This window comes from Silurus meridionalis, chromosome 19 (assembly GCF_014805685.1).
Source record: "Silurus meridionalis isolate SWU-2019-XX chromosome 19, ASM1480568v1, whole genome shotgun sequence".
In the NCBI taxonomy this organism is placed as follows: Eukaryota; Metazoa; Chordata; class Actinopteri; order Siluriformes; family Siluridae; genus Silurus; species Silurus meridionalis.
Genome location: NC_060902.1, coordinates 3716718 through 3740825, shown reverse-complemented (window position 1 = coordinate 3740825; position 24108 = coordinate 3716718). Strand labels below are relative to the sequence as shown.

The 24108-nt window shown below is 37.4% G+C and overlaps 1 protein-coding gene across 1 annotated transcript in view; it reads right to left on the bottom strand.

The window, feature by feature from the left end:
* LOC124402106 (E3 ubiquitin-protein ligase RNF123) overlaps positions 1 to 24108 on the bottom strand; it is a 165569-nt gene that overhangs the window by 4463 nt on the left and 136998 nt on the right. The window contains exon 38 of the mRNA XM_046874774.1: positions 1500 to 1585. Coding sequence (XP_046730730.1) covers positions 1500 to 1585 — 86 coding nt within the window. The remainder of the gene's footprint in view (positions 1 to 1499; positions 1586 to 24108) is intronic.

Sequence of the window (24108 nt, the reverse complement as noted above, 5' to 3'; positions counted from 1 at the left end):
TATAGCAGTAAATTTTCCTTTTACTTAATCCAGGAGACTGAAATATATATATATATATATATATATATATATATATATATATATATATATATATATATATATATATATATATATATATATATATATATATATATAATATAATTAATATGTTATATATGTTATGTTTATATATATATATATATATATATATATATATATATATATATATATATATATATATATACTGCTGTTTTGCCAGCAAAAGTGCAAAAACTAAATTTTAGGAAGGTGGTCAAAATGTTATGCCTAATCAGGTATATATATATATATATATATATATATATATATATATATATATATACTATATTGCCAAAGGTATTGGGTCACCTGGTCATAAGTATGATATGTGATTTTTAAACATTGCATTCCACAATTAGTCCAAATTTGCTCTTATAATTCCCTTCATTTTTCTGGGAAGATATTCCACATCAGCCACGAGGGTATTACAAAAGGCAGGTACTGATGTAGGTGAGGAGGCCTGGGGTGCAGTCAGCATTTCGATTCATCCCAAAGGTGTTCAGTAGGGATGAGATCAGAGCTCAACAGCAGACTACTCAAGATCTTTCTCTCCAAACATGTAAACCCTATCTTCAAGGAGCTTCAAGGGGCATTGCAATGCTGAAACAGGTTTTGGGTTTCTAAGTTCAAGTCAATGCAAAATTTTATTACAGCGCATCTAATGATGTCTTGTACAATTGAGTGCCTCCAGCTTTGTGGTAACAGTTTGGAAAAGAACCACATATAGCAGGAAAGTTCAGGTGATCCAATACTTTTCGCACATATATATATATATATATATATATATATATATATATATATATATATATATATATATATATATATATATATATATATATATATATATATATATATATATATAGTTTTTACACAGACCTGCTCTTGAGTAAAACATTATATAGACAAAAGTTTGTGGACACCTGACCATAAGATCATATGTGCATTTTGAACATCACGTTCCACATCTAGTTCCACACTTCCAGGAAGATTTTGAAATGTGCTTGTGGAGATTGTGCTCATGCTTATGTCCACTTATGATAAAGAAGGAACATCTGTTAAACTGTGTGAAATCATATTGCTTACTAAGCAAAATTATGCTGAACTGTTTGCACATTTTTATCTGAAATGTTAAATATAATATAAATATGTGATAAAAAAAACCTGCCGTAAGCAGACTGATTGAAATACGGTGCTGGCATGCACACTGACTCTCAGGCCGTATAAATCCAGTTCCTAGAAGCGGTCAGTCTCTTAAGTAGTGAGCAACGGCAAAATATCCATTCAGTTACTTAGTGTTAATTATGTTAATCTTTTAAATGGATCCCGATAAGCCTTCGATCAATCAGAGGCAGTGAGGAGTGGTCCGGGTGGGTAAATAAATTAATAAATAAATAAACAAACAAATAAATAAATATTGATGTTAGGAGTGGGTGGTAACTCACTTGCAGGATTTATGGGAGCAGGGCTTGAAGATGGCTGATATGGAGTGTGCGTAGCAGATAGGACACAAGTCGTCTTCGCTGGTGGGCTACGGAGAGATGAAAAAAAGGGACTTAAATCAGATGCAAACTTTTTAAAACACAATGCACAAAGTGTACTTGAATCAAAAATGCTAATATTGCTAGCGATAGAAGATAGCCTGGGCCTCTTAATTTTATGCAAATAAGATCAAGCTAATGGATCTCGTCTATATTTTATTTTACTGTTGAATGATTTAGCATTAAGCTTATAAAGCAGAACAGAACATAAGGTGGAACATGTTTAAACACCGTGCCCCAGCACCTTAGAAAAGCACAGTGATCCACAATAACACAATGGTCAGATCAATATCTAACATTATAATGTTCTGGAGTGATTATAATCTTTTTATTTTAATCGATTCCCACCATTAACACTACAACCATTCAGTGTCACATACAGTGACCTCCATTAAAACTGGCACCCTTGCTAAATACAAGCAAAGAAAACTGCGACAAAAAAGAAACAAAGAGTCTTCATTTCCTTTTTGTTAAATAAATTCACAAAAAATATAATGGACATCAAACAATTACAAAAACATCCAAAAATCATTGGTACATCTGGGTAACTAAAAACAAGAAAATTTTCGGCCATGACTTATAAATACAACAACCGGGCATAACATTATGAGCGGTGAAGTGACTAACACTGATTATCTGTTCATCATGGCATCTGTTAGTGAGTGGGATTTATTAGGCAGCAAGTAAACATTGTGTCCTCAAAGTTGACGTGTTAGAAGCATGTAAAATGGGCAAGCGTAAGGATTTGAGCGAGTTTGACAAGGACCAAATTGTGACGGCTAGACGACTGGGTCAGAGCATCTCCAAAACTGCAGCTCTTGTGGGATGTTCTGGTCTGCAGTGGTCAGTATTTATCAGAAGAAGTCCAAGGAAGAAACAGTGGTGAACCGGAGACAGGGTCAGGGGCTGCAAAGGCACACTGGTGCACGTGGGGAGCGAAGGCTCGTTTATGTGGTCCAGTCCAACAGATGAGCAATTGCTGAAGAAGCTAATGCTGTTAATGCTCGACAGGTCAGGACTGTTTCAGCAGCAAAAAGGGGGTCAGAAAATATAACACAATATAAGGCAGGTGGCCATACTGTTTGCCTGATCAGTGTATGGGGTAACACATAGGCTCAATCCCTTTAGTCATGTATTTCAATGAGTATGATTATAAAAAATAGCTGTGGTGTCCGGCAAAAGGCTGTTGAGCATCACAAAAGTATACAAAACAAGCTAAAGCATTGATAATAAACAGAAAAGCTTTGAGTCAACCTGTAAGAGAAAGCGTGTCTATATTGGCGTGGTGCACTGTAAAGAGAATGGTTTGATTGGCCAAAGAAATGGGGTCTAAAAGGCTTGAAAATTATAACTCAGCATCAACTAATTTACCACAAGTTGTTTGGAAGGGCTTCAAGAAAAAAAATCCTGTAGTCATGTCCAAAAACAAATGCAAGCGATTTGTTTGCCAGAAACTACTGGAACTTCGAATGGGAACAGATTCTGTGTAGTCAGAGCTTTCTGGTAATAAACACCCAAGGTGGGTTTGGCACACACTGAGAGGTAGCCACATGGAGAAGTATGCTTTAATGTGGTGGCTCTTTTATGGTCTAAGGGCTGTTTTTCTGCCAAAGAATTTTGATGTTTAATTAGAACACATGGCGGCAAGGAATCTATCAGATATCAACAAATATCAAATGAACAATTGAACGCCTCTATAAAGCTTAAAATGGGCCATGGTTGGATCTTACAGTGATCCAAACCACCAAAAAAAAAATATAAAACACTCAGGGACATGCTGTTATCAGGGGAAATTGGGGTAGAGTTTGTGTGGACCGACACATTAGTGTTATCCTTAAAAAAAGGCATGTTTTATTTCTTTATACCACAGATATTTATTAATGGATATTAAAGAATGACCAACGTTTGGGAACATCTGTTTCTTTGTGTTGCATCATAAAAATATATTTTTCAGTAATGTCATGTTACCAAGATCTACAAAGTCCTCCATTTTAAAAACTGTCCATGTTGGAAAACCTATAGTTACAGCATTACTTCTGCCAGCCACTGACACTGGAGACTAAAGACATCAAGAAAACACCATCCCACAGAAAATGTCAAATAGATCAACCACCTTCTACAGATGGCAAGATGAACAGATTTGATCGGTGATGTGATGCATCGATTTGAAAAGTCTTTCATTTTTAACATATTTGCTTTTACAAAAAGGATTTCTTCATATATAATTATAAGTAGATGTGCTCTACTTTTATTATTTAGGAAGTGACGAATAATTGGTGACCAATATTGTTAAATAAATTGATTTTTTCTTGATAAACTGTTGCTCAATCTGCTGCTACGTAAAAATTACGTATCACAATACGACCGAGACCGAGGCGTGTCCTGAGGGTCACGTAGAATATAGATTAACATGGCAGAGGTAGAGCTGCATCTTCCTGGAGACAGAACAGGAAAAGCACAGCCGGTTTGTTTTAATCTTTTAACTTTTTTTTGCACTACAAAGGCAGTGGAAGTAAATTTATGATTTGCTGTCTGTCTGATCCAAATAAATAAAAGTGAACTACCTGTACCATGTTGAAATGCATAGCATCATATTTTTTCCACTGCATCATATTGTATTGAATCGCTTTTTGTTGAATCGAATCGAAATCGAATCACACTGCATCGTAATAGTGGTGAATCGTATCACATTGGCTTTACTTATAAAGATGCACATACTACAGTTTTCCTACAGTTTAATCTGTTGATTTAAATTGTGTTTCATACTGTATAAGCACATAAGCTGTTACTCTGGGAACATATTAGCACATTAATATACACTCTGGCAATATAGACAAAAGATATTTCATTGCTGAAATGTACACTTACAGCTTATAGCTGACCTGCTTAACAGAATAAGGTTTATCAATCTTGACATGAAAACAGATTATATGTGTTATAGACGTTATTAATAGCTATTCTGTAAGATTGAGGATAGAAGAAGGACAAAGGACAAAAAAACAAAAGTTTTTCCACATCCTCATCATTTCCTCATTTCCTCATCCAAAATCTTATCAAATCAAAGGATCTTCAGCAAACCAACCAGGTCCTATTTTCAGTTTATTTTGACTGCTGGGTGAAAATGTGAAATATTTGGAAATACGAGTAGTGTATTGGTGTAGAGGAGGACTGAGGGTCAGGACAGCTTGTGTCGCCTCAAGCAGGTAAAGAATCTCTGATTCTTGGAGGAGATCTGAAGCCTACAGTACATTGCATCAAGGTGGAGTGGGATGCTCACTGCAGCTGGTGTGCTTTTTCTTTAGAGTTTGTTATATAATGCCAGACTGATGTAGAACTGTGATATTGTAAAACAACTCTGCTGTACCTGGTACACTTGATCAACTACACATATGTATCTGTATATGGATGTGTGTGTGTGTGTATATATATATATATATATATATATATATATATATATATATATATATATATATATATATATATATATATAAAATGATACAATTTCTGAGGTTCTTCATCTCTCTACATGATTCCATCCCAGAAATTAAACTGCTCTATTATACAGACTAGATTTTTATATCTTCCTTTATTCTTTTATATTAAGTACTTACGTCATTTCAACAGGAGTTATAAAGAAGCAGGAGTCCTTGTTTTCATCGCAACATCACATTTCCCCACAGAAAACAGTGAAATGACAGACTGCAGATTAAGAAAGGTCAATTGCTCATGCTGGTCATGCTGCCATGCTGGATCATCCTTAAAAGCTTTAGCTTTAAGAGTAGAAACTGGAAGATCAGATCACTTTACTGATCATAATCCTGTGATTCTTGTTCAGCAACTTGAACAAATTCAGGTCGTTTTCGTTTTGTTTAAGCAGGATGCTATTTAAATGTTCCCGTTTTTCAAATTCCTTCTAAAGTTTTAAGCAGATTCCAAAGAAGAAAAAAAGTGAACCAAGGAAAAATAATAAGTAACATAAATGATCAATTTAACACATAATTAAGTGTTTCGTTAGTCTTTTGCTAGACGTGCATTCGCAACCTGACTTGGTTAGATTGTAACGTGAAAACCTCAGTATTTCAGTTCATTCTGAGTCTCTTCTGCAATTCAAATTGTTCAATTCTGTTTCCTGTACTGAGGCTATGGTGCTCTGACAAATAAATAAAAGACTTGTACCAAATGTCTCAGGAGGTAAACTAATCATTTCTGCTTCCTGTACAGAGCCTATGCATTTTTCACATTATAAAAGAGTGATTCTGTACATGCACAGCAAGCACAAAATGAACGAATCACTCTCTGAGACGACTTATCGGTACTAATCACATAAAATATTCATTCAAATTAAATAAATCATCCATGAATGACCATTTATCAGAGCAACATACACTATACAGATTCGCATCGGTGCATCGGTGCATCGGCATAAAAGTTAACAATATGATGGTTCGATTTCAACAAGTGTTTATCGATTACAAGTTGGATTTTGTATCACAATGCATCGTTTTTAACATATTTGCGCTTCCACTTCAACCCATGTAAATTATATCTTCACTTTAAGCTACCACAAATGGCAGGAAAAATTCAGGTGTCCAAATACTCCATACTGTTGTCCATTTAATCTAAATGATGGTTTGATTGGAGTTAGCTTCAACAAAGAACAGGACAAATGATGTAGATCTGTCCATGCTTGACTTTGGTCCCTGGAGAAATCTTTTAGAAGCGTGGTTTTATTTTAGGGTTGTTGCCACTCTGGAGGAAATGGGGCTAGTGGTTAAGTTAATGGATACTGTTAAGAGAGAAAATGCGACAGGAAGTCGTCAAAGTTCATCTATCGCAAAAAGTTCTTAGAAATATATATCTTATCTTCAATTTCAATCAACTGCAGGTTGAACTTTAATCGTCTTAATAGCTATTTTTTCCTTTTTGCTTGTTAAAGGCTTTACAGATGGTTCTAAATAAAATGAATGACTAAGAGAGCTTATATACAAGTCTCTTGTGTCTCCTAGCAGTTCTCGGCCGAGGTAATAAAAGAAAGAAAGAAAAACAGAGCAGAAAGGAACGCAAGGGATCATAAGGACTTTGCTTTTCAGTACTGTGCAAACTGCATCTTTAGAAATGTATTCATCTCAGGTTGCGCTATCGCCAAAGTCAGCACGGATATCAACTTTTCTTCTGAGTACTTCGAACCGACTTGAGCTATTTTTGTTTAGATCTACTCGTCCAAGTGTCCTTCTCGTCTCAAAGTCGAACGGGCTCCAGAGGGACTGATTAAGTGTCTGTTGGGCGCTTGGCTCAGAATGGAGGGAAATGCAAGTCCATTCTAAATCTCCTTCACGTGTAACCACTAAGTGCCCAGATGGGGATCTTGTGTCATGGTAATAGAGGGCATGCTCAATTATTCCAAGTGTATTTCAGCTGCGTTGACCTTCACCACATTCACATATGGAGTTTTTATTTTTGAAATAAATGTTATTTTTGTTATATACCATGTCATGTTGAAATTATTACTTGGGAACCGAACGAAACAATTTAGTCATAAACCAATTAGAATGCAAATAGAGTCTGATACCGTGCCTATTTACTCGTACTTAATGTCATGCGGTGGATTTTTTTTTATTATGTTACATGAGCCCAGTGGAAGCAAACTGAGCTTTGCGGAAATCTCAAACAGAGACATCACGGTATCTTCCTACAATACGGGTAACCTGATTTTGGGATTGCTTTTAAACTGTATTGTGTATCACACGAGTGTATTTTAACTACGAGCATTGAGCAGTACTAGCGAGCAAGCAGAGAAATGGCTGCATGTAAAAGCACTACGCTTCAGTGAGCACTTAACACACGTATATTAAATAAACCTGTTGTGGGTTTTCACAAAGCTTATGCGAGGAGGTGCAATTTGAGGCACCTTGCATTCATTTTAAATGATCACACAGAATGCTTTTTCGCTCTGAAATCTTATGTAAACTTTCTGTTGCTTTTTAAAAATGGTGTTAAAATGCCATTACGTCTTAAAAATAAAACTCTGCATGAACGTTTTTTGCTTGTAACCCGCACCAACAGAGCAGAATAAAAAAATCTCATTCCGTTATCAAGATATATAATCGATGCGTATTAAACCGATATGTGCTTGGAAAACATCCCATTCCAAATTTAATCCCCCTATTCTTTTTTTAATAAACACCATTTTTCTGGGAAAGCTTTCCGCTAGATTTTACGAATACAAGTTGCCATTTGTAACACGATGCACCATTTTTAACATATTTGCATCAGGTACAAAACAACAGTTTATTTATATATAATTTTAGCAGATGTGCTAATTATTTAGAAAGTGAATATTTTCTATGTAGATTGATTTCTATTCTGTTTCTCAGGACCACTGCTACCACAGTACGTAAACATGGCAGAGGTAGAGCTTCCTGGAGACAGAACAGGAAAAGGACGTCTGGTTGTATTAATCTTTTTGCACTAAAATGGCCTGATTGTTAAAGTTTGTTAGAAGTCAGAAGGCGTGTAAGTACTTTTTTGATTGGCTGTCTGTCTGAACCAAAGAAATAAAAGTACCACATTAAACTGCATAGGATCATATTTTTCCATTGAATATTTTTTAATGGAATCAAATCGATAAATCAGATCGCACTGCACTGTAGGGGCACTGTATCACATCAGATCTGTAGCTGCTTCATATATATATTGTTATTGTATAGTATCGTTGGCTATTCATCGAGATGCGAATCGCATCGGCCTCAGTTATGGAGATGCACATCTCTAATGATCTTTTCTATAGTTTTGATTTAATGTAGGGCCAAATAATAATAATTTTTTTTAAATGTCATGTCCGATACAAGATCCCCACCCTGGTCCTGGATTCGGGTCCTGGTGTTCGCCTTGCCAGAACTTATTTGAGTCTCTTAGTTCCACTGAAGGAAAATTTCAGTGCCACAGCATACAAAAACATCTATCTAACTTTGTAGCATCCAACATTTACACAAGAGCGAGATATAAGTGTGAAAGTCAAATGTCCATAACTCTTTGGCCATTTAGTGTACTCAGTCCGGAAAATGCATCTGGTTTCAATACATCCCTACAAACCAATTGACCGAAGATCACTTAGAGAAAATTGCCCTGTGCATTCTGATCGCCCTCATGACACACGCTCTGAAAGCTCTCTCACTCTAAAGAAGTGGGCACTAAATACATCAACCTCAGCGGCCCACCCTCTCTGCAGTGCGATTTCAAAAGTCCTATCAAGCTAAACCTAATATAAATAAAAGACAGCATCTGCCAAACTGATTGATAGTAAATGAGGAGGCAGAGCAAAGTAAATTAATTCGTCATGCAGATTCGCTCAACTAACATGGTGATGGGGAAAAATGATGAGAGCGAAAGTACGCATTTGTGATATGTAGAAAAGTTGACTGGGGAAGGCCACAAAGAGCGGACAAATCGAAGGGCTTGGCAGCCAAAAATAAAGCCAATGACGGCATCAAGGATGGGGTCTAAATCTGTAGACTTGTTATTTATTTATGCCTGGGGTTTTTTTGTGTGTGTTTTTTCTATTTCGGTGATGTATCAGAACTGAACTGCTGAATCATAAGGGGTAAAGGTTTGTATCATATATAGTTGTCATTGAAGAGACAGAGACAAGACAAGGCTAGTTTCTCCAAAAACAAAAAAGAAAGAGAAAAAAATTGATTTATCCGTATAACTTGAGGAGGAATAGAATATGCTATATGCGTACAACCTGGATTGTTGGAAATGCTATATACACCAGGCCATCACTAGAAGTGAAATAATTTTAAATAAATGATAAGGTGTTCTGTTTTAGTTTATTATTTTTCACATAACAGCACATCCTCAAAAAATTGTTATTCATTTTACACCACAGAAATGAATCCGTTCCAAAGAAATGTAAAGTTACATTCATCTGTGATATATGAATATCTATGCCAGCTATTACCACTGGGAACACCCACTCCAATTCAATATATTAAAGTGTCCAATCCCTGACTGATTCTTTCAATGATCTTCATCCTGCCTTCTTTAGCAACGCACTCATACCAGATCTGATGTTTAAAAAAAATGGACCTAGGCTCTAATGAAATTTAGAGTAATGTGCTATCGGATTAGGGAATATGATTGAGGGCCTAGGGGGCATTTCAAAAGTCCAGCATTCAGTGTTGGTGGTGATATATTTTCTTTCCGGCGGGAGTGAATGTGCTGACATGACAACACTCGAGGAAGCACTGCAGTAGTGGTTTCTTTCCAAGGCAGCCCATAAGCCAGTTTGGACTTAAGGCATACAGACATAATCGGCAAATTCAGATGAATAGGTTGTTACAATTATTGGTGGTGAGTGTTGATGTTGCCCTAACAACTAGCAATAGAGTAGTCATTAGAAAGAGATTGTTTATTGGAATTGCATTAGCATTTATGATCACTGGATGCCACATAATTAATTCAGTTTTTGCACAAAAAAAAGGCCTTTATGTAAAAGGGCCATGCATTAGAAGTCAGAAAAAACTTAAATCAATTTATGATTTGCTGTGTGTCTAAACCAAAGAAATAAAGTATCTGTACCATATTGAATTTCATATTTTTACTATTGCATCAAATCGCATGGAATGGCATTGTGTTGAATTGAATCGCATCGGTAGCTGCTTTATATGTGTTTTTATGTCTCGTATCGTTGACTTTGCATCGAGATAGAAATCACCTCAGTTACGGAGATTCACACCCCTAGTAGGCACACAATTGTACCAGACTGTAAAGAACACATTTTTCCTTGAACTACAAGATCCAAAAGTGTTCTAGCATGACACTGCTCCTGTGCACAAAGCAACCTCCATGATGATATGGTTTACATAAGTAGAAGTGTAGAAGATCTTGAGTGATCTGCTATTATCCTATTGAACAACTTTGGTCTTAATTGGAAAGCTGACTGCAGCCCAGCCTCTCACCTCGCCTACATCAGTACCTGACTTTACTAATGCCCTTGTGGTTGAATGAGCAAAAATCTCCACAAGCCCACTCCAAAATCATCTTCCAAGAGGAGCAAAGGTCATTATAACAACAAATGGGGACTTAATGTGAAATGGGATGTTCAGAAAGCACATATGAATCCACAGAGCTGTTGAATTCTTCCATCTGATTAATCAAGTGAGTGTTGATTAGTTTAATATAACAGCAGCTCTGACAAAAGTTCCGACTATAAGATTTATAGTAATGAACTGAATAATAGTGACATGTCTTCCAGACATTCTCCAATATCCGAGCCTAATAATAAAGTTATTTAACAATGTATTATTATTAATATGGTGGTGTTTATTGTAAGACGATTATTTATTGAAACATTTTGGAAAGGAGTCTCCACTCTCAGGACTTTGTAACAAAGGTAAAAATCTTCCTTTAAATATTTTTTTTGACAACGCTGTACAACTGATAAAGTTTTATTATTTCTCTGGAACATTGTCTATTTTTTCTGATTACATTTCAAGAGATTGTCAGGGGTGATTTTGTAACTACTATGCAGTGCATTCATTCACAGCGCTTCACTTTGTCCACATTTTATGTTACAGTCTTATTCATAAATGGATTAAATTCATAATTTTCCTTAGAATTGTACAAACAGTACACCATAATGACAATGTGAATGAAGTTTGTGTAAAATCTTTGCAAATTTATTAAAAAATAAATAAGACGAAAAAAATAAAAAAATAAATCGCATGTGAATAAGTATTCACAGCCTTTGCCATGACACTCAAAATTTAGCTCAGGTTCCTCCTGTTTCCACTGATCATCTTTGAGCTGTTTTTACAACTTGATTGGAGTCCAAATTTGGTGCATTTCGTTGATTTGACATAATTTTGAAAGGTAGACAATTGTCTATATAAGGTCCCACAGTTAACAAAGCACAAACCAAGTGATGAAATCCAAGGAATTGTCTGGTAAAACAATAGTTTGTATGCACAAATCTGGATAAGGGTACAGAAACATTTTTGCAGCATTGAAGGTCTCAATGGACACAGTGACCTCCATCATCAGTAAATGGAAGAAGTTTCCTAGAGTGAGATGCCTGGCGAAACTGAGCGATCAGGGGAGTGAACAAGCACCTAATAATCACTCTGAAAGAGCTCCAGTGTTTCTCTGTGAAAAACCATCCAGAAGCACTGCAGCAATCCACCAATCAGGCCTGTATGGTAGAGTGGCCAGATGAAAGCCACTTCACAGTAAAAGGCACATGACATCACTCCTGGAGTTTGCCAAAATACACCTGAAGGAGTCTCAGAACATAAGAAACAAAGATTGAACTCGTTGGCCTAAAAGTCAGGCGTCATGTCTTGAGGAAACCAGGCACCGCTCATCACTTGGCCAATACCATCCCTACAGTAAAGCATGGTGGTGGCAGCATCATGCTGTGGGGATGTTTTTTAGTGGCAGGAACTAGTCATGACCGAGGGAAAGATGAATGCAGCAATGTACAGAGACAACCTTGATGAAAACCTGGACCTCAGACTGGGGTGATGGTTCATCTTCCAACAGGACAATGACCCTAAGCACACAGCCAAGATAACAAAGGAGTGGCCCAGTCAGAGCCCAGACTTAAACCCGATCGAACATCTCTGGAGAGATCTGAAAATGGCTGTGCACTGACGCTCCCCAACCAACCTGATGGAACTTGAGAGGTACTGCTAAGAAGAATGGAAGAAACTGCCCAAAAACAAGTATGCCAAGCTTGTAGCATCAAACTCAAAAAGACTTGAGGTTGAAATTAGTAACGAGGGTGCTTTAAGCAAAAGCTGTGAATACTTGATGTTTTGTTATATATTTGCAAATATTTTCAACACACTTCTTTCATGTTTTCATTATGGGGTATTTTTTGCAGAATTTTGAGGTAAATAATGATTTCTATCAATTTTGGAAAAAGGCTGTAACATAAAATGTGGAAAGAGTGCAGCTCTGGGTATAGTTTCTGGATGCAGTGTAAGTAATAAGAGGAACACATTTTTTTTTACAAAAATTGTGTAAATCTATTTTAACGCAAAACAAGTATGATAACCTGCTTTTTGCAAATTGCTCTGTTTGTGGTGAAAGACTTCCTGGGGCCAACAATATCTCCATTTTATGTCCTGTTATTGATTATTTTCCTATAAAATCACACCCCATGTGTTTCATTCCTTACATAACAGCTTAAGGAAAATTGGAAAGATGCCTATAAAATATATAGGCCCCCCAAAGAACCCTTAATGATTTCTGCCTAGAGACCTTTCAAAGTTTTTCCCACAGGAAGCAAACTTTAACAGTGCTATACGGAATTCCAAACAATTCCAAAAACGTTGCGATGCTGTGTAAAATGTCAATAAAAACAGAATGCAATGATTTACAAATCTCGTTAACCCATATTATATTCACACAGTACATAAAAAACATTTTAAATGTTTAAATTAGGGAAATATACAATTTTAAGGTAAAAACATTTTTCATCTAAATTCTTAGTTTCAAAAAAGTTGGGCCAGCCATGTTCACCAATGTGCAGCTTCACCTTTTTCCATGATGCATACCAACTGTTTACAATTGATAAAGGTCTGGACTGTCAGTGGACGATGTCAATGGTTTCCAATAAGAATTACACATTTTGATTTGGCTCACCAAAGAACAGTTTTCCACTTTGCCTCAGTTCATTTTTAATTAATTCTGGCCCAATGGAGACAACGGCATTTATGGATCATGTTCACATATGACTTCTTCTTTGCATAATAAAGCTTTAACCTGCATTAGTGGATGACACAGTGATCTGTATTCACAGACAATCATTTCTGGAGCTGATCTGCCTGTATTTACTGCGGGTCCCTGGTGGTCTAGTGGTTAGGATACGGCGCTCTCACCGCTGCGGCCCGGGTTCGATCCCCTGTCAGGGAACCAACCCCAGACACTCCTAGTGCCGGTCCCAAGCCCGGATAAATGGGGAGGGTTGCGTTAGGAAGGGCATCCAGCGTAAAAACAAACATGCGAATGATCCGCTGTGGCGACCCCTAATGAAAGAAGCTGAAAGAAAGTTTGCCTGTATTTACTGCATTGTTGCCTGACGGCCTGAAAATTACACATATGCACTACTGATTTTTGCTCCTTGTCGCTTAGGGGTTTCTCAAATGTCTCTGAATCTTTCGATGATATGTACTGCAGATGATTATTCTGAAATTATGCCACGATTTTAAACACAGTTTTGGCAGATTGGTAAACCTCTACCCAGCTTTACTTCTGAGAAACTCTGACTGTCTAAGGTACACTTTTTACACTTACCAATGAAACTAATTAGTTGCAAAATGTTCCTCCAGCTGTTTCTTTTTTACTTACTTCTCCTGCCTTTTGTTGCCCGGTCCAAGATTTTTGCAGCAATATTTTACCTTAATTACCTTTTTTTTTTTTTTTTTTTCTTCTTCAGTTTAAACATTTCATATGTTTTCTATTTTCTATTGTAAAAAAAAATCGATTTAAAAATCATTGCATTCTGTTTTTATTTACATTTAACACAGCATCCCAACTTTTTTAAGTATTTGGGATGTATTTTTATTTACATTTTTCCACTGAAAACATGATGTACATCTTAATGCATATTAATAACTGCCCACTTCTACCCTATTGCACCACAGCTGCTTCATCAAGCATGACATTTCATTATCCACACCAATGACAGCCGAGTCATGGGACGCATCACTGTCAGTACTAAGACAAGGGAAAAGGTGGAATTCTTTGAAGAGTAGAGCATCAACAACAACCTGTCAATCAATGCGAGAAAAACAAAGGAACTGATTATCTGAAGCCTTGTTAGGGGACACACTGACCTCTGCAATCACGCTACGATGATTAAACCATGGAGCGAAAACATGAGCGATGTTTAAAGCCATATTACTGCGGATATAAACCTCATGAACTCTGAACACCTGATGCTCCAGTGAAAGAAACTGTGGATCATGCAGCTCTAAAACGTTTGTATGGTCCCTCAAAAAATTGTCAATAAACACTACGACGCGAATCATCTGAAGAATAATAAATATGAAAGTATATATTACACTCCAGCTTCATGAATGCAGGATGTGATTGCAAATAAACAATTCAATCACAAATCAGCTTGTGCTTCATTCCGTCATTCCTCCCATCATTTTCTCCTTTCTTCCGTTGACTAATATTCTCATCGTATTCTACTTCTTCCTTCCAATCTCTGTTTCTTTTCTTCTCTTTCTTGCTTTGTCGTCCCATTCTTTATTTTCTTTCTTTTTCATTTATTTTCTTCCTTCATTTCTCTTTTTACTTTCTAGATTAGTAGAACACTTTCTTTGTTTGCTTCATTGCTTTATCCCTCCCACCCTTTTTTTCTCATTCTGCCATTTCCGTCCTTCTCTTCATTCCTCTCATTCCTTTCTAGATTCCAAAAGGACTCTCCTTTTGTTTCTTTAATTATTTCCCTGTTTTTAATACTTCCTTTCTTTGTTTCCTTCTTCCATTTCCTCTTATTTATTTTCTTCCTCAATCCTAGATTATTTCCTCCCTTTCTTCATTTTCCTAATTCTTTTCATTTCTTTTCACCTTCCCTCCCTCCATCAGTGTCCCCTTCTGGCCTTATATTGTTTCCTTCATTGTTTTATTCCCCTTTTCTCCCTTTTCTCCCTTTAGTTCCTTCCTTCCATTCCTTTTATTAGATTCCTTCTTTCCATAGTTTGTTTCTCTAGTTACCTTCCTTGTCTAGCTATTTGCCTTGATTTTTCTTCTTCTTCTTTCTTTCCTTCTTTAATTTTTCTTTCATCTTCCTTCCTTTGTATCCTTCAATCATTCATAGGTTTCTTTCACAGGTTTTTTTTTTTTTAGTTTTCTTTCATGCTTGGTTCCTGGAATTTCTTACTTCTTTAAATTTCTTTTTGAATTACTTTCATTCATTTTTTTCCTAAAATTACTTCCCTTCATTTGTTTTTCTTCCTTCCTTCACCCTCAGTCACCATCCACTATGTTCCAGATCAAAAGGGAAAGGTGTCTTTGCAGTTTCATTTTCGACAGCGGATTGGTTTACAGGGAATCAGAAAATCAGTGACGGAAAGTGCGGCCACAATACATTCAAAATGTGACTTGTTTGTTTTTTTTTTTTGTTTTTTGGTGGGGGGAACAGAAGTATTGGGAATCCACAGAAAGATTGAATTGCAAATGCAGGTTGTAGGTTCACTGTGTGAACCTTTCAGTTTCACAAGAAAGCAAGCACACGAGGGAAACCCAGCGGAAAGTTCATATAAAAATTTTGAAGATTTATTACATTTGTTTCCCACAGATGCAAATATGATTGAATTCCAGTGCTGTGTGTCATTAAAGTATGAGGACCCTATAGCATTCCAATCTCCTTCTTTTCTGTAGAGAGCGAAGGAGAGAACACTTCCTCTTCTCTTACAGGCAAATGAACATATGAACATATGATTGCTTGTGCAGGTATGTAATTTGTCCTTTTCCATATTGTACACACTCTTTAAACTAGTGTTCACCTCCAAGTGCACAGTGGCACATATCAATTCCACACAGCTCTCCACAGTCCCCGGTATTTACTGCTTATTATCCATCTTTCCATCCATCCATCCAGCCAGCCAGCCATCCATCCATCCATTCAGCCAGCCATCCATCTATCCAATCCCAAACCAATCGATTTATTGATGGATAAATGGATCAATGGGTTTGGAAATGGATGGATGGATGGATGATGGATGGATGGATGGATGATGGATGGATGGATGCTTTCGTCTTTCTTTTTTATTAATCTATTTACTATTTACTTATTTATCTATTTTCTTATACACCCCCCTCCATCCATCCATCCATCCATACATCAATCCATCTCCTTTTTTCTTTCTTTCTTTCTTTCTTTCTTTCTTTCTTTCTTTCTTTCTTTCTTTCTTTCTTTCTTTCACCACCATTTTTTCCTCATAAATTTATCTGTTCATTCCAACTATATTTATTCTTTATTTTGTCTCATTTACTTTTTCATATATTTACTTCTTTCTTTGCTTTCTTTTTCATCCATCCATCCATTCATACATACTTTAATCCATCTCTTTTTCTTTTTCCTCCTTTTTCTTTCTATTTTCATAATTCCTTCCTTCTTCTACTACCTTCTATATTTCCATCCATTCATTTATTTCTCATTTAAATAATTTTTTTCTCATCATTCTTTTAATCAGTTAATCTGTCCATTCCATCCAGCCACCAATCCATCCATCCATCTATCCTCTTTAATGTTTTATTCTTATTCACTGATTATTTAGTTTACTTCTTTCATTCCTTTCTTTCACAGCCACACATCCATTGCTTTTTTTTGTTCTCCAACCATTAATCCAATATTTAATTCTCAAACAATCCGTTTGTACAATGTTGTTTTCTTTTACTTCTTATCTTTTAACTGCATTTATTTTTCCATAGTTACCCCTATGAGAGCTATTGCTTTCATCATTCACCATTTTCAGGATGCACAGTATTTCCTCCCTCAGGGAAACATGTTTATATACTTTTATGGATAATCCTATTGCACATATTTCTTTCTTATTTTTTCCTAATTCAAGTGTAAATATTTACCATCCCAGAGCACTAACAGCACCTTTGGTAATATCTAAACACACTTTAATGCATCTGCCTCTCCTGCTTCGTTACTCCAGCTGTCATCTCTATTACAAAGCTACTTCAGTATTTCTTAGCGCTGCTTTAGTTCCTGTGATTCTAAAAACTAGAGCATTTCCAGCTGAGGAGTCCCATTGCTCTTCGACTATATCACCCAGTAGGAAGAAGATCATCTCTCAGATCTCCACAGAACTCTGGCTCACATCTGACATGTGACCTTTCCTGTTACGTGTCCTAGTTGAAACAGGCCGGTGGAACGAGTTGGAGATGTTTACGGTGGTGAGCACAGCATGACTGTGGAGATCAGCTCCCTTAAAGCAGGAATCATAAAAGCAAACAGAACATAGATAAATACTTTAAATGAAATCCTTCCAAGTCCTCAAACTTATAAATTTGAAAACTCAAGTTTTGAGAAAGATGATCTCCTAAACATTGAGGTTTGTAGTATATGGGATATGAAATGTGAAATATGATTTATACTTCATTTATCACTCAAGTGCAAAACACAACCAAAAAAAACCCAAACAAATTACCTCAAACCACAAAGGGTACATTCTTCTTAAACATCACAATCATAAATGCAGCATGAATCGAAATCATCAATGCAAATCCGAGAAAACACTGAAAAGAGACAACTGTTAATGCTGTGTTGTTTATGTTATGTTATTTATGTTATGTTAATGGTAATTTTATACGCTATGTTATGGGGTTACTTATGTTAATATTATAGGTTATATGGTGTTATGGTACCGTAATTTCCGGACTATTAAGCGCACCCAAATATAAATTTTTAACATAAATAAGCCGCACCTGTCTATAAGCCTGTGTCTACACTAAAACTAATGAACTTTACACAGACTTTAACGAAAGACAGTGTCTGTTACATGGCTTGTATCTAAACAGTAGCCTACCAAGAAAGTCATTGTTCACTGTCTTCCTCCTTCCTTTCACAACAATTTCTCTCGGGAGTTTAAAAATCACCATCGGTGAAGCTTTTCTCCCGATGCCGTGCAGCTGCAACACAGGTGAAGTGTGTTTTTTCATGCCCGGTTGTTTTCAGCGTGACGAATGATTCGCATTTCCTGTAGACAGTCCGAGTGAGCGGCAGGTCAAACGTCATTGGAACCTCATCCATATTTATGATGTGGTGCGGTCCGATTCAGTGGGAGCGCATCTGATTTAATATAAAGAGTTTCATTGGTTCACCTGAACCCGTTCGGCAATTTCATTGGTCTAATGTTATGGGGCTCAGTTTTTTGCATGAAGTTTGTGAAACCGGGAAAAACCCAGGAAAAATCTATAAATTAGCCACTTCATTGTTTAAGCAGCGGGGTTCAAAGGTGGGGAAAAAGTAGCGGCTTATAGTCAGGAAAATACAGTATATGGTATGTTGATGTTAAAGGTTATATGCTGTTATATGCTATGTTATGTTTGTAATGGTAATGTTATGTTTTATGTTATGTGTTATATTAATGTTATGGTATATGTAATATGTTATAGGTAAGATGCTGTTAGGTTGTATTATGTTATGTTATGAAGTTGTTCACAAACCTTGACTTTGAACAAGCGACATAATCACAGACCTCACAATTCCCTATAGATATGATTTCAAAGCGCACCTTAAAAGCCATTCGACACAGCACTTCTATCGAGTTGTTAAATAAAAGTCTACAACCATTAGGTTTCAGGGCCACTCCAAAGTCTAGAAATGTCAAACTTGACTCACTTTCAAGTCTGCTGAAGCTTAATAAGGAGGGAGCAGATTTGTTGTGGAGAAGATAATTGCAGCTCTGCTTTAGGCCAGAAAGTGCTTGGAACAAAAAGCCAGGTAATTGGGCAAAGCTTCCCGGCAGAACATTACTTCAAAGCGCTACTTTCAAACACCATGCCCTCAAACCATTTGATTTGGCTTCCGAAATAAAATAAATATTGTTTTGGACATGACATCGGTGTTAGAACTGAGTTTTACCAATGGACTAATTAAACAGAAAACTAGTTTTGGTTGAAAAAGGCTACTGTATACTTTTAAGCAGTAATTTCTGATTAAAATGTTTGAATTATTCAAATTATTATGTGTTACATACATAACCATACACAGCATGTTGTGCGTTAAATTTCCTTGTGCGATCAATAAAGAATTCTGAATCGAATTGACGAATCTACATACTGGGATAGAAAGAATTCAGCCCTGACCTCTGTTTCTATATAGCATTCTGTGTATTTTTTTCACTGGTGGTGCTGTTGAGCATCTGCCGATACAGAACAAAATAATAGAATAATAAAAATAATCCGACTTATATTCTAATAAAAACAAAACTGCACAATCTTCCACTTTAATAGAAACACCATTACCTTGTATTTGCACAATTTTCTATATACACTATATTGCCAAAAAGTATTCACTCACTCATTCAAAACATTGAATTCAGTTCCAATCACATGGTTACAGGCGTATAAAAATGGACTGGGAATGACAGCAACTCAGCCACGAAGTGTTAGACCACGTAACATCACAGAGCTGGTCAGCGGATGCTGAGACGCACAGTGCACAGAGGTAGCCAACTTTCTACTGAGTCAATACCTACAGACCTCCAAACCAGTGGCGCCTACTGGTCTGTCAGAGAGGGGAAGCTCATTTTCGGCCTACATCATAAAATTGTCTATTTATTTAAAAGTAAATTCTGCTCTACGTTCCTTTTCAAGAAAATGGTCTGTGACCCTGTCGTACCAACTAGGAGTCTTTTCAAGTGACTTGACCAGTGTCCTCTCAATGGCCAGCAGAGCTAGGCTGCTTAAACGGCCTTGGCCCATTGTGTTTCGGGTGTAGGACTTGAGTCGCTTTAAACAGGAGAAGCTCCTTTCTACACCTGCAGATGTAGCTCCAATTGTTGCCACTAATGAGAACAGTTTGTAAAGCTGAGGCATTGCACTGTCCAACTCCATGTCTTTAAGGAACACCAAGTAATCACACAGCTTTCCCCTGTTACCCCGCAAGTCCTGATCTGAATACAGGACTTGAAGTTCTGACCTTAGTCTTCCTGAATCAAAGTGATGGCCTTAACTTTTCAGGACACTTTGGAAGGCCTCCTCTGGAAATACCTGTCTCATGTCATCAAATTGCAACGCAGTTTTTATTTCGACTGAACTTGACAAATCCGCGATGGGACTGAGCGCGAATAGCTTCAGTGATTCCTTATAGTACAGAATCGCTGTCAGTCAAAAGGAGATGCAGTCTTTCGACAGACCCTCCAATCATCACGCAGAAGCTCGGAGTCCGGGCCAGCCCACTCCCCATTCACCCCCAGAGACGCTGAGCGTCCGTGGGCGGGACATAATCGCAGCGTTTATCCAATGACCGTCTAGTTTCGAAGCGCTGAAAAAAAACGTTCAAAGCAGCCCCATTGAAGTCAATGGACGCTGGGCTTCAATAGGGAAATGCACTGTGACGCTGCGGGAATGTATGAGAAGGAAATCGAGTCAGCCGACCTGCTATATGTAACTGATTCTGAACGAACTCGTCTTTGAGATGAACGTTTTCTAACGCATTTTTAGTCAATAAAATGTTAATACAATAGTACATATTTGACCATTAATTTTGTGACATTATAAGGGAAGCCGAGCTTCCCTTGCAGTCTTAAAGAAATCGCCTCTGCTCCAAACTTAATGTGACCTTCAGATTAGCTCAAGAACAAGCTGTAGAGAGCTCCATGGTCAAGCAGCTGCATCCAATCCTCAAATCACCACATGCAATCCAAAGCAATGCTGACTCTTTTTTTATTATTCTATTATTTTGTTCTGTATCGGCAGATGCTCAACAGCACCACCAGTGAAAAAAATACACCGAATGCTATATAGAAACAGAGGTCAGGGCTGAATTCTTTCTATCCCAGTATGTAGATTCGTCAATTCGATTCAGAATTCTTTATTGATCGCACAAGGAAATTTAACGCACAACATGCTGTGTATGGTTATGTATGTAACACATAATAATTTGAATAATTCAAACATTTTAATCAGAAATTACTGCTTAAAAGTATACAGTAGCCTTTTTCAGCAGTGGAGACGTTTTCTCTGGAGGTTGCTAAGAGAACAGTACTTGTCTGACTGCACTGTGCCAAGTGTAATGTTTGGTGGAGGGGGATTATAATGTGCAGTTGGTTTTCAGGAGTTGGGCTCGGCCCCTTAGCTCACGTAAAATGAACTCTTAATGCTTCAGCATACCAAGACATTTTGGACAATTTCATGTTAACAACTTTTGTGGGAACAGTTTGGGGAAAGCCTGTTCCTGTTTCAACACAACTGCGCACCAGTGCACAAAGCAACGTCCAAAAAGACATGGATGAGTAAGTTTGAACACCTTTAAGATGAAGTAGAACGGAGACTGTGATCCAGGTCTTCTCATCCAACATTGGTGTCTGACCTCACAAATGCACTTCTGGAAGAATGCTAAAAAAACTCCCATTTACACACTCCTAAACCTTGTGGTAAGCCTTACCAGAAGATGTGCAGTGGGGTGGGCCAACAGCATCTTACACCCTATGAATTAAGAATCAGATGTTACTCAAGCTCATTTGCATGCGAAGGCAGACGAGCGAATATTTTTGCCGGTATAGTGTGGTTCTTCCACTATGTGACTGACTGCATAAATGATGTAAGAACTGGTGTAAGAGCTTTAGTTCATGTTGAGATCAAACATGAACATTGTGTGTGGAGGATCTGAAATACCTTGTTGAGATGAGACATTCAGTAATGAATGCACAGACTGAGTTGACAAACAGTCTACGGTATCTCATATAATCATCTTTACAACCATAGTGAGCAGAAAACCATAGCAGAATACACAACATACCAAGGCTTATGGTGGATGGTGTACAACAGCTGAGGATCAGGTTCCAGCTAAAAACTTAAATCTGAGACTCTCCTGGACTCACCTGAACCCTCCAAGTGAAAAACTAGAAAAAGACCAGGAGATTTATTTTATTTTGAAATGCCAAGTTTGGGTGAGTCTGTACTCATGATTGCCTTAAAATCAAGGCTTGCAGGAAGGAACCAGGCGTGGGGTTCCTCCCGGTGTAGTATGATGTTGAGTGCATGCTGAGATGCTTTTCTCACCACATTTGTAAAGAGTGATTGAGATACTATATCCTCTAGAAACTGTTTTGAGTAAAAAGCTTGACATCAGAAGTTTCTGAAGTGCAACTGCTAGCCTGCTGAAACCAGCTGGTGTTCAAGTGTGCATAAATTTCAACTTTCAAACACCATTTCTTCAGCCATCAATCAAAAGGCCAACATACATTGAGAAATTAATGTAATGTTTTTTGCTATCCACCCAAAAAAAACTAAGCAAAGACATATTTGAGGAAACAAGTTCTGATCCTTAGCAGCTGCACTGACTCATACACAAGAGATTGTGTACAATGCCTGGAAAATCTTTGGACATCCACAGTGCAGCAGTTTGATCTCTGAACATACAATATATTCAGAAAAAAAGCCTTATATATCCTCGTACCCCTTCCAACCAGCACACGCGATATTTCAATGTCTTCTGTTTGGCAAAAGATACAGATCACACAGAAGATATAAGCTGCCTTAAAAAAAAAAAAAATCTGCCATCTGAAATCTCCTGCTTCGGATGCTGCTGAAAAGCTCTTGCCTTTATCTGTCTGTACGTCCTGAATGTTCTTTTTCTTTGAAAAAAAGCACTGCTACAATGTTGTCTATCTGCATTCCAAGTCATTACTGTTACATGCCAATTTAAATCATCAACCCAACTTGAATTACATTAACTTTTAGGTTACACACTTATTAAAATGTTGGATGTTGGAATCCTGAAAGACACACAGCCTAATTGCCTAACAACCTAATTCCCTCCATCAGATACCACAGCTTCCGCTTGGATATCAGCATGCTTGACAGACATATCTTCATGGATGAGTGCTCACCAACTAAAACTCAACCCCAGCAAAACAGAACTGCTGGTCATCCCAGGTGATTCATCTCCAGGTCAAGATCTCCAAATAACACTTAATGACTCCCTGCTCTCCCCTTCAGCCACTGCTCGTAACCTTCGGGTAACTATGGACAATTAACTGTCCTTCTTCCCACATGTCACTAATGTTGCTCGTTCTTGTCGATTTCTTCTCTATAACATCCGAAGTATTCAACCATTTCTGTCCATACAGGCTGCCCAGGTGCTTGTTCAGTATCTTGTCATTTCAAGACTTGACTACTGCAACTCTCTGCTGGCAGGTCTTCCCCTGAACGCTATTCGTCCACTGCAAATGATCCAAAACGCAGCTGCACGACTTGTGTTCAATCAGCCCAAGTTCTCCCAAACCACCTCACTGCTGCGCTCCCATCACTGGCTTTCAGTAGCTGCACGTATCATATTCAAAACACTAATGTTTGCCTACAAGGCCAAAAATGGACCAGCACCATCTTACCTCAGTGACCTTATTACATCTCGCACTGCACCACGCTGTCTGAGATCCTCCAGCACTGCTCGACTGGTACCTTCTTCTCTCAGAATGAGAGGTAAGTACACCTCAAGGCTCTTCTCTGTTCTGGCACCGAGGTGGTGGAATGAACTTCCCCTTGATGTCCGTGCAGCAGAGTCCTATCTTCAAGCGACGACTGAAGACCTACCTCTTCCTGAAATACTTAAATTAGCACTTCCAAGCTTGTAGAATTCAAGGGTTATAAGTATTAAGTTTGTAATCTTGCGTACCAGTGTTGATTAGCACTTTTGTACGTCGCTCTGGATAAGGGCATCTACTAAATGCCACAAATGTAAATGTAAATGTAATTGCGTTAAAACGTGCTTTAAAAAGAAGACTTCCAAGACATATTCCAGAAGTGGCAGGAACGA